The 12,034-nt window shown below is 40.9% G+C and overlaps 1 protein-coding gene across 2 annotated transcripts in view; it reads right to left on the bottom strand.

Moving 5' to 3' along the window:
- Rps6ka5 (ribosomal protein S6 kinase A5) overlaps positions 1 to 12,034 on the bottom strand; it is a 162,115-nt gene that overhangs the window by 23,215 nt on the left and 126,866 nt on the right. For both annotated transcript variants that reach the window (XM_047540805.1, XM_047540806.1), the window contains exons 8-9: positions 4,100 to 4,250; positions 1,081 to 1,242 (exon numbers count right to left, since the gene is read on the bottom strand). In XM_047540805.1, coding sequence (XP_047396761.1) covers positions 1,081 to 1,242; positions 4,100 to 4,250 — 313 coding nt within the window. The remainder of the gene's footprint in view (positions 1 to 1,080; positions 1,243 to 4,099; positions 4,251 to 12,034) is intronic.

Raw genomic sequence — 12,034 nt, forward strand, 5'->3', positions numbered from 1 at the left:
ACTTACAATCTGCAGGTTAGAGCAGACTAGAGGACTATGGTTTTTTTCTTTAAAAATACTAAAATATTTATTGAGAGGACTCTAACTTTATTTGCAATCCAAAACGCAGGATTATTTCAATTCACTAGGAAAATGCTTTTCAGAAGGAGACAATGCCATCTTCTGGTAGAATTAAGCCAATTCAAAAAAGGTAGAAAAAGACTTCCTCCCTATCCCACCCTGAAACCTGACTCAGATCTGTAATTGTTTTGCATTTGCTGATAGAAGTTTGCTTATAAACACAACTAACTTCTCAAGAAAGATACAATCAAGGCATTAAACAATGGTACCAGTACTACTGTGTTTCAAACTAGAACTATCACGAGGTTCCTTAAAATTTGTTTCTAATTTGGCCGTTATTTGACTCCTGTTTATTCAGAATAACTAAATTTAAAATTGAATTTTGGAGGAGGCCAAATCCAATGTCAGAATGACGTGGTGAGCCAGAAGTGATATAACGATGGATGACTAAAGTGCTCAAGCTGTAACACTGACTAGTCCATCAACAAATGTCTAAGTGCTCAGTCTGCTAAGAGCTCAGAATGAGCAGGATGCATTCCGCGTGGCCACATGGCCCCACTCCACAAGCAAGTACAGGAGTCAGGGAAGGAAGTGATGGTGCCGATGAACAGGAAGAGTATTTTATCTTAAGTCGGATTCAGAACATTTTCTAAACGTAAGTCTCTTCTAAGAGTTGGAAAGTAGTTAAGATTATTCTCTGAAGATGAAGAATCAGATAACACTGTGAACTAAAGAATATTTTACACAAATAGAGGAATAAATAGAGTATTGTGATTTTTATAAAAAAGCCTGAACAAAAATGAAATTTCAGGTAAAAAAGAGCTGTTACTTATATAAAAAATAAACACACACTATCTGCTCTTGAGCAAATCATAAGCTTCAGTTAGCAATGTGAAATATCTCTATACTTAATAATCTTGACTAGATTGGAGAACCCTGATTTCAAAATGCCAATAGAACTGGTCTTTTCCTCCAAAACTCACCCAGCCAGTGTACAGATAGCACGCACCGCAAGCTTACCTGGAACAGTCGCTCAGAGCTCTGGGGCAAGGCTGCGGGAGAATAGGTGGGGTCCATTTCTGTGAACTCTTCAGCAAAGTTACTCACGTCTAATTCATCTCGAATGACTGGTTTAAATGGTGCAGGCACTTTTTTGGCAGCTAAGTCATCCCAATTGATTTTCTAAAGAAAAAAGGAAAAAAATTGGTACAAAGTAGAAATCAACAAAGTCAAAATATATTTTCTATGAATAAAAAAATAGATTGGGATTTTAATTAATAGAGAGAGAGGCTTAAAATAAGAGGTTTCAAGTCAGTGATTTTTCTTTAATTGTTTTTTCAAGGAAGAGTCCATTTTCTTCTAACTGCTGCTGAGAGTCCCAGCAGGCAATGCGGTATCTGAGTGAGCATGTGCCTTCCCTCCCCAGGAGCCCCACAGTGTCCTCTGGGGGCACCAAGACACCCTGCTCCACCCTGGGAGATACCAGAAAAATGACTTGTCTTGAGCCTCTGAGAAAGGAGTTAGGCTCCAAAGAAATTAACAGAAAATAAAGCAAAACAATGCATTAGAGGACTTCAAAATGTTCTCTTTATATGAATATTAACTCTGAGAATACTCCTGTTCCCTATGCTTCTTTTCCTCCAGATTAAAAAGAAACTTATTTAAAAAAAATTTTTTAGTTGTTGATGTATCTTTTTATTTTATTTATTTTTATGCTGAGAATTGAACCCAGTGGCTCACACATGCTAGGTAAGTGCTCTAACCACGGAGCCACAGTCCCAGCCCTGAAACTATTTTTCTTAAAGGCATGAACAGAAGTTTACTTAGGAGGTAGATACCGTGCTTGTAAGTTTGAGTGATACTGTAACACTCGTGTGACCACTCTTCTCATTTGACTGTTCATACTGCCTCTCATTTCCCCCAAGGGAACATCTGAGTCCCCTTTCTGCCCTTGTCACATTTGCTAATTGACATGTTTTACATCATTCAAATTCAACCCCCTGCTGTTCCTTTATGCTCCTCTGTCACTTAAAACAACCTCAGATAATACACATTGAATTCTATAGATTCTCCTTTTACCTTATTTTTTCAAATCTCAGATGTCATCACTGATACTAAGGTAAACTACTATTTTAAGTAAGAAAAAAAGCATTATAGATCAGAATAGTAAGATGAGGTTTACTATGAGATGCACACTGACTTTAGTGATGATAAAAGTGAAACCTGCACCTCTTGGTTATGAAATTCATTAAGTTGAATCAATCACATAAAATGTCTTTTTGTTATGCTCCCTATGGAGGCAATGAAAATAAAATCATTAAGATATAGCTCTTCTGGTTTTTAGCTAGAATGGGTTTTAGAGATTGATTAGTTCATCCTTTTAAAATAATCTGGGGGGAAACCTAGGCCCAGAAATAAGAACTAACCCTTTTATACAATATGTGGTGGAAGAGTCAGCCTCTTGATTTTTAGTGAGGATTCTTCCCTTGGTGTGGCTGTCATGTTTTCCACTATACACGTGTGATTTGTACTGGCTGTTGTACATACATTAAGAAACACTTTTAGAATAAAGGTATAATTTAAAGAAATACGTTGTTGGCAGGAGAATGCTACAAAACTGATCCACCCTTGTTCCATTTCTGGAGAAGACGACCGTTTAGATGGTTACAAGTAGAGTTCTGGTCTTTTCCAAAGCATCCCTATCATTTAAAAGCCAAAGCAATTAAGTAATCTAAAATGACTATTCCAAGCTATCAAAAAGAGAAATTCCTCTCATATGAAAGAAATGGCAACATTCAAAAATGTAGGAACGATGGAGAAAAAGATCCTAGGAAAATAGGATCAGGGATATTTTGCTTGAATTGTTTCTTGAATTTTATTCTATTGTTAATTCTGTGTCAAATTTATGAATAAGATATTTGAAATAGCTTTTCAAAGAATAACCTTTTCAAGTCACATGAACTTATGAAATGCATATAATGAGAAGTTCACCTCATTCTAAATGTATTTCTCACGATGCTACTGAACTTCTTTAAGGTATACAATATTAAATGATTACACTAAGAAACTGAAATAATCATGCTCTTTTCTGAGCACAGAAATGCAGAGGCAGTCTTAATTTTCAGTGAATACTTTTCTATATTTAAAAAGCAATGAGGAACAATATGAAAGCTTACTTGACAGACTAGTTTTTTCTGTATTTTGGTATGCTCTTTTCATTTGTTTGATAATATAAAAGCTCAAAGAATAAAAAAATCTTGAATTGTTCTTTTAGACTATAAATATTTAGGCTATACTTGCTGATATGATGAAATTACTTAAAAGCCTTAAGCTCAGAGTTTTAGAAATCAAGGCACGTCATCCAGGATTGACCATTTAGACTGAAACAACTAGCCAGTCAATTTAATTTTTTTAGTTACTTAATATTTTGATGTTTTCCTGTAATAAACTGAGCAAACTACATTTTGCAGCTGGGATGGTCCTCTGTAGAATGGAATTGTTAGTTATTTTTGTTTTTTTTTTTTTAAGACACAGTCACAGAGACAAAGAATATAAATGAGTAACTCTGTATGTTGTAGATGTGTAGTTTTTTAATTTTTTAAGATTTCTCCTACCAACAGAGGAAGAGATAAAATCACCACATAAAGGTGAAATACAGTGGCAATAATAGCTCCCGAACTGAGAAAAAAAACAAGAAATATAACAAGTGTCCTTAGTGCATATACCAGAATCCCAAGGGCATAAATGGAAACCACTACTTAGAAATTCTAATCCATGGTATGGAGAAAATTGAATGCTATTATAATTGGTCATTCCTGCCGCACCTGGGGAGGAAAAGGACCATTTAGAATTATTCAAGTAGAATTCTAGTCCTTTCTAAAGGGTCTTTGTCATCTTTTTATTTTTAAGGTACAATGTAGTGATAACAGGTAGAAAGTGACCCCTGAAGAGGGACTGTGTTCACTCCTCCCACCAAGAATGTCAAGCAGCCTGAACACAGTAGGGGTGAGAGTCCATCCATCTGCTCAGTAAACTTCACCTGAAAGAAGAGATGTTCCTTGATTTCATCCGCATCTCGAGGACCACATCCCAATCTCTTCTTGGGATCTTTCATCAGAAGACGCTGAATCAGGTCTTTAGCTAACGCGCTCATCTCTTGTGGATAAGGAGGCTCGCTTTTCAAGATCCTCCTGTAGGCAAATGAAAATTGCTGTTAAACAACCAAAGGATGGAGTCACAGTGATGACATTTTTAGCAAAAACAAGTATGTTCACTTTGAAACTGAACTACATGAAAGAAAAAGATATTTTAAGATGAATCAATAGTATCTCAATAAAGTTGAAGAAATATTTTTATATCATAAAGTCAAATTTCTGAAATCCATAGATGGTTTTTCAGTATAAGTCAGTCCTAAGGGAAGGCTACAAATCCAAACATTTTACTGGGGAAGATAAGAAAAAGGACCTGGACCTTGGGACTAGAATAGACCCTGCACACAGAGACTAGACAGACTCTGATAAAGGACTTTACAACAGAAAGAACTAAACAAATTCAGGCAAGTGAACGCAGCACTCAGATTCAAAATGAAAGAAGAATTGCCATCCTCTCCACCCGCCTTGAGTGCCAGCCACTGTGAGGGTCAGCGGGAATCCAGAGGGAAGCTGAGCAAGACAGACGAGGCAGAACCATCTGGACTTGGGTCAGTTCTGATACCTGAATATGGGCCTGGGGTGGGGGCTTTGCATGGGGCGGGCACACCTGCCTCATTATTTGCTGCTGTAAAGCAGACAGGGCCTTTGAGGCAGCTGGAGCCCAGAGACAGTGAAGTCTAATATGGAAAATTAAAAAAAAAAAAAAAAAAAAAAAAAAAAAAAAAAAGAGAGAGAGAACAACAAAGTTTCTCGAGGAGAAATTTATTCTGGTCACAGAAGAAATGAATCTAATCCAAGTGTACCTTTTCCCCTCATAAAGCAAGACCAACCATTTAATTAGAAAAATAAGGGAAGAGATTGATTGAAATTAAAACCCCAGCACAGCATGCATGAAGATGAAGTTACTCCATTATCTGCATGCACAGGATTCCTGTTGTGCATATTAACAACTATCATGGATAATAAATATCAAGCAAATAATAAATGAGAGTATAGTGTGGGAAGAATGTGGACTTATGAGGCCAAACAAGAGATCCACATTGGCTCTGTTCCTTACTGGTTGTGTGACCTTGAGAAAGTGCAATTTGATTTTTTAAACTGCAAAATGGGAATAACAGTAGTACTTGCCTAAAATGGGTATTACAAGTTGATGTGTACAATGCCTATCACCACACCTTGCACAAAGCAAATGCCTGACACATGTGAGCTACTAACTGCTCTATTCCCTCATTCTAAGGTGCCCATAAAGAAAAAAGACATAGACACTATATCAAGTACCTACTGAGAATCATTGAATGATAACTATATACATATTTTTCCTTTGGGGGTACTGGGGATTGAACCCAGGGACGCTTTACCACTGAACCACACCCCCAGTCCTTTTTATATTTTATTTTGAGACAGGGTCTTGCTAAGATTCTTAGGGCCTTGCTAAACTGGCCTTGAACTTGCAATCCTCCTGCCTCAGCCTTCCAAGCTGCTGGAATTACAGGCATGAGCCACCATGACCAGCCAGAACTGTAATTTTGATGAAAACTTACAACAGAGTTGTTAATATCCAAGTTAATTCTACTTCTAGCCCTCCATGCTGAGAACATACGGAGATGTTAGTAGAACAAGGAAAGAAAGAAACAATCCCCTCTCCCTGATTCTTTCATATGTCCCCACTGTCCACTGCTGGAGGGTTTTCAGTAGGAGCAGAGACAATCCTCTCCTTAGATCAGATGTATACGAGAAGGAAATTAGAAAGTCTCTTTCTCAGGGAAGAACAAACACAGCCTTTCCCATTTTCTCCTTCACTGTACTTTTCGAAGGACAGAATTCCTTGTGTAAGGAGCAGCTAGAGATAAATGCACCACTGGTGATACTCAGTATTTCTGCATCTACTGCCTCTTAAACCTCGGGAAGGCTGCAGTCTGCACTGGGGGTCTATTCCAAACCCAGCACCAGGGAAAGCAGCAGCCAGGTTTCTGAAGACACACACAGGGAAATGTCCACCTTGGTGAGTGCACCCTTGAGAGGAGGCACACCTGAAAACAGGGACGGCTCTGCTGAGACGCCACGCCCGGGAAGAGGGGTACACAGGGACCACAGCTCGGGTCAGGGACTTGCTCTAAGTGCACAAACACTACTAGCCTGGAATCGAGATGACGCCTGTGCTGGGTGCAGAGGGCCAATGTTTTAGATTCTGATTAGGGAGGGAGCGGTTATGGCATGATATGAGGCGTCCCCCAAAGTTCCTGTCAATGCAGGAATATTTCGAGGTGGAGGGATTGGATTGTGGGGGCTGCAGCCTAGACAGTCCATCTGAGGCCTCGCGGAAGGCAGGAGGCTGAGAAGGAGATGGTTCCCTCCCAGGCCTGTCTTGCACACGTGACTCAATCTGCATATGTACTTTTTTGGGGTCTCACTCAGCTGTCTCTTCTTCTTTAAAAGCTTTGCTTGCCCTTGGAGATTTTGAAGATGAAATTTTTGAAAACAATACGTTTCTTTTAATTTCCTTCAACATTGGCTTCAAATAAAACCTATTTACTAGCAATTTGACTCCAAATATTTCTGGAGTGGCAAGCGTTGTAATCCAGCCTCTACCTGAGGCTGGCATTGGTGCCCTTGGCAACACACGTGCTTCTGTGTTACTCTTCTATCCACAATGGGCCTCGGGAGCCATGCACGCGGGCAGCCAGTAAGAGTTGCTGTGCTGAGCTTCCCATGCTGCGGTGGTCCTCACTCACTGCATGGTCTCATCACTCCTGGCTGAATGTCCTCGTGGGCTGGGAAGCACTGTCAAGGTGGCTGCAAGGGCAATGCACTGATTCCTGCCCTGTGTCCTTCTACAAAGCTGAGTGATACTGGTGACAGATTCCAGTCTGTTGTGACATATGATTGCGCATATTGATCTGAGCCCCAGGCTGCTGATGGCTCTGCAGAGTGGGCACTGCAGAGGTGGGCTGACTGAGGAGGGTCTTGTGGGACATGTGTCGTGTCAACACTAGTAGATCATTTGCAGCAAGGTGGCATTTCTTGGCCACTGCTATCACTTCACTTCCTTTAGTGGGCTTGACTTCCAAATTGGTACTAACCCAAAATTATTTCTTTTCTTCCTTCAGAATGGATCTAGGAAACTCCAGAAATGAACGGCAATTATGTAGGCCCAAATAAATCTTAGAGCCTCCTGTAGAATTAGAACAGGCTCTGAGTTGATACATCACATTCGACATTTCATGTTATCATTTAACACATACAATGATCTCATTAAAAGCTGCTACTATTATTCCTGTTTGTAGAGGAGAAAATATTCCTTTCTAAAAAGCAGCAAATATAAATATTGCAAGAAGGTATTTTGGAACATGCATGATTTTAATATTGATTTACAGGAATAAGCATGTGACACAGTTAGAAAAATTCTGAAAAAGGAAACTGGGGATGATAAGTACTATAAAACAAAATTGTGAAAGTGAGGCAGTAGCAAAATAAGCCAACAGCCAAATTAAGTTACCAGAAGAGACTTTTTTAAAAAAATTATTTTGTAGTTTTAGATGAACAGAATGCCTTTATTTTTATGTGGTGCTGAGAATCGATCCCAGTGTCTCACACATGCCAGGCAAGCGTGTTCCACTGAGCTACAGCCCCAGCCCCAGAAGAGACTTCTTGAAAGCACCCAGGCATTTACAAAAATGGCACTGTTCTTAAAAAGTGACCAGCTCATAGGAAAAGTCGTTCAACAAACACTTTGAGGACAGAGCTACATGGGAAGTAAACGTGCCAGGACAAGACCCTTGTACCACAATCCCAAATAAATTGCAAATGGACTGACAAATGACAAGCAAAACCCCAAATTAAATGAAAAGAAATAAAGTCCATAAACACATAAAAATGAATATAAAATTTCTTCCCATTTGTGAGAGTTCTGTTATCTGAAAACCCCTGTGGTAAAAGAAATTCACAAGTGACTAGCAAGAACTTAGGAAATGAGGGTTAAGGACACCAAGGTTCAAATGAAATCTGCGACAGGAGAGAGGCGGAGAGATGGCAGACAGACCACCAGCAAGACGGAAAACACTCGCGCGCGCGGCTCAGCCCACGTGAGCATGGGGCCTCCACTGTAAGCACGGTTCAGAAAAAGCGGAGCTATGGAACTTGGTGTGTGTGTTTCTGTGGTCACTGAAACAGACCATACAGAGTGGCCTCAGAGAGGCATCACGACCTTGGGCACAGCCACCAGCAAGATGGCAGTGCTCACGCTCCGCCCACGACGGTCTTTGCCCCAGCGCTGCACCTTGGGAGAGGCAGGCCTAAGCGTTCTTTCCAAGTTAACGGTCCTCCCGTCTTCTTTTACTCTATTTTATTTTTCTTCATGGCATTTATAGCACGTTACCTTCTTGGGTGGCTACTATTTATCATTCCCAACTAAAATGCAAGCCCAAGGGAATAAGAATTCCCGACGTCTAATCCCCCGCTTCACTCACAGGCCTAGGATGCTGCTTGGCATATAGCAAGTTCTCAGCAAACAGCTGGCGAATAAACAAATGTCTACTGCTTTCCATTTGCTACACCTCCTTCACTCAGGACCTTCCTTCTCAGTTTCAGTAAGATGCCTGCAAACGACGTCATTGCTTGTTTGCAGACAGTGTGTGTTCCTGTGGCTTGTTCGTTTCTCTGTCTTCCATTTAGAAGTCTGCCATGTAGCTGGGTGGCACAGTGCTTGCCTAGAATGTGTGAGGCCCATTCACCAACTTGCCAGTTGAACGACTTGATGCTGCTGGCTCCCAATTTCTGGTTCCCATGAGGTCCCAGAATTACAGAATTACTTAGACGCTGTTCTGGGTAAGCAAGAGCTTTCAGCAAACTTCACTCACTTTAAAGTTTTTGCCCTACACTAGAGAAATGCTTGTAGGGTATTGGCTCAGCAGTATGCAACAGAGTCACAGGGAACTTATATGTTTACAAAGAGTCCATAATTAGAGAATACTTATGAGATAAATTCAAGCAAAAACTGAGAAACATAAAATCATGTTTGTAATATGAATACAACACACCAGTGTACCAAGTAATACATAAAACATTAACAGTATTTTGTCTCTGGGTATTATTGTCAGCTTTCCCTTTACTCATGTTTTGAGTTGTTATGAACATTACTTTTAGAATAGAACAATAAAATAAACTTCATTTATAAGATCACAGATGCACTGACAGAACACAGCAAAACAAGGAGGCAAGACAGTCTAGAACCTTCCATACAAGCTCCCCCATCCAGTGCTGCCATGTGCTCTTGCCGCCATCTGAAAGCCGTCCTGTTCCCCTGCAGCTCCAGCCCACGCTGCACCTCCATCATGATGCCTGACAACCTGGTTCCCAAGGAACCACACTCCTTCACACTTCCACAGCATTTTTCTTACCACTCACACCTGTCAAAGCTCCCTGCTATTATGAATTTTCATGTATTTCTTTCATATCTTCCCACATACTATATAAGTTTGCTTAGAACAAGGAGTAAACCTTTTTCTTTCTTTTTCTTCTTAGGAGTAAAAAACTACTCAAATACTCCACTGATTAGAGCAATCAATTTCCCTTATGTGGGCCATTATTTTATAGTCCTTTAACTAAAACATCTGCTGGGTTAGGAAAAACCAGCAGCAGCAAACGAGTGTTCCCTGTGCGGCAGCACCAGGCAACCTTCCGGTCACTTTGTACTTGACCCTAGTCCAGTCTCACAGGAGCTCCGAGTCTTGAGGCATGCTGTACCCAGTTTCCACATCTGTACAACAGCAGATGCTGCTCCCATCTGTCGGGATGTAAGGATTTCAGGCTATAACTTAGTGGCTCTCAGCACAGAGGCTGGCACGCAGTGGTACGCTGGTGAATGGTGCTGTGGGTGCAGTTCCACAGGAGCGTGCCTCCCTCAAGCGAGCAGACTGCCTGCCCCAAGGGATAGGGTCTCAGGCCATGGCTTCTCTGGGGTGTTAGGAGTTCTTCTTGGTCCTCATAACCTGTGTTTCCCCTGGCCACACCAGTTGGGTCATTAGAACAGTAAAATCAGATTCTGTGGCCCGAGCCCTAACCTGCTTTGGTGGAATTTGTGACTATCCTAGCAACTCCTGGAGGAGCCCAGGGCATGTCTCTGTGAGCTATAAATACAGTCACGCACTGCGTGGCGATGCTTCTGTCAACCAGGAAACACATATAACAGTGATCCCACAAGATTACACTGCCCATTGGTGGTGTAGCCATCTTGGTTTGTCTTAAGCACTCTGATGCTCCCACGGTGAAAGATGCGCTTCTTGGCACGTGGTGCCATCATTAAGTTTGTGCGTGGCTGTGCTCCCCATCACACTCCCTTATGGTACCTGTTTCCCTCTCCCACCCAGCACACTGCCCAGATCTCCTGCCCCCACCATGTAAGAAGTCATGAGAGAGGCACCTACTCCTGTTACCACCCCAGGAGAAAGCTGCTGCTCCTTACAAAGTTAACAGTACCAAAGACACATGCATGATCTGGCAGGCTGTGCCGAAAGGCTTTCTTTTCCTTTCATCTTGATTCTTCTTCCTAGAAGTGGTAGATACCACCCAGAATTGCACTTCCTCCCAGTGGCCAAGGCTTCCTTAGTATGCCACGCTGGTGTGACTGGGTCCCGCTCAGATTTTCACACAGGTAGGTTATTGGTAGGATATTCAGAATCAAGGTGGCCTTAAAAAAATGCTGATAAAAGATTGTATAATAAAGACTTAAGATGATAAGAAATCCAAGGAAATAAATTTGATGTCATCTTAAAACAGGACAGAAAAATAACGCTACCTATAATTATTCTATACTGTAAATCCAAAAGCCAGACATCTATAAACAGGAAAAATTGTAAAAATGTAAATGAGTAAATTCAAGGTGATAACTGACAAATCAACATGGACAAAATACAAAAACACAACAGAATTACTGTTTTAATTATGTATCCTGAGAAGGTAGCAACTCACACAAAATCAATTTATTAATTAAATAAAGAGAAAGACTACTTGGGAGAACAATAATAAAATCACTTTAACCTGGGTTGGTACTCTTATTCATAAAAGGGCCAATGGTAGATAAGACTTTAAAGATGGCCCCTACTGGTCACTCTGTCCTTATACTCACAGCCTCCTCAGTGTGTGCTGGACTGAGTGTCTTTATTATAAAGAAGACAGAAGGTTGTGCTCATGATCAGGTTATAAAACATTCCATCATTCTGGAACACTCTTCCTTGCCTTCCCAACAAGCATAGTTTGATGCTGCCAGGGAGAGAGGCCCACAGGGCAGGGAACCCAAGGTGTTCTTCAGCCAAGAGTCAGCAAGGAACTGAGGCCCCCCAGGTTAACCACCCACAGTGAAATGAATCACGTTGCCAACAACCATGTGAACTCAGAAGCAGATCCTTTCCCACTTGAGCCTTGAGATAATCAAAGCCTAGGCTGTGAGACCTTTAAGTAGAGGACAGAGCTGAGGCCTAGATTTCTGGCCATAGACACTATAAGATAAGAAATGTATGTTGTGGGGCTGGGGCTGGGGCTCAGTGGCAGAGCGCTTGCCTAGCATGTGAGGCACTAGGTTCGATCCTTAACGCCACACAAAAATAAATAAAATAAAGGCATTCTGTCCATCTACAACTACAAAAAAAAAAAAAAAAAAAGAAAGAAAGAAATATATGTTGTGATTTTTAAGTCACTAAGTCTAAGTTTTGGGGTAACTGGTTACTTGGCAATGGATAATGGAAAACTAACACAGAGTGACGTGGCAAATATTTCATTCTATGCAAGCTGTATGATTTCTGTGGCAGTCATTCAACACTACTACTGCA

This window comes from Sciurus carolinensis, chromosome 2, assembly GCF_902686445.1.
Source record: "Sciurus carolinensis chromosome 2, mSciCar1.2, whole genome shotgun sequence".
Lineage (NCBI taxonomy): Eukaryota > Metazoa > Chordata > Mammalia > Rodentia > Sciuridae > Sciurus > Sciurus carolinensis.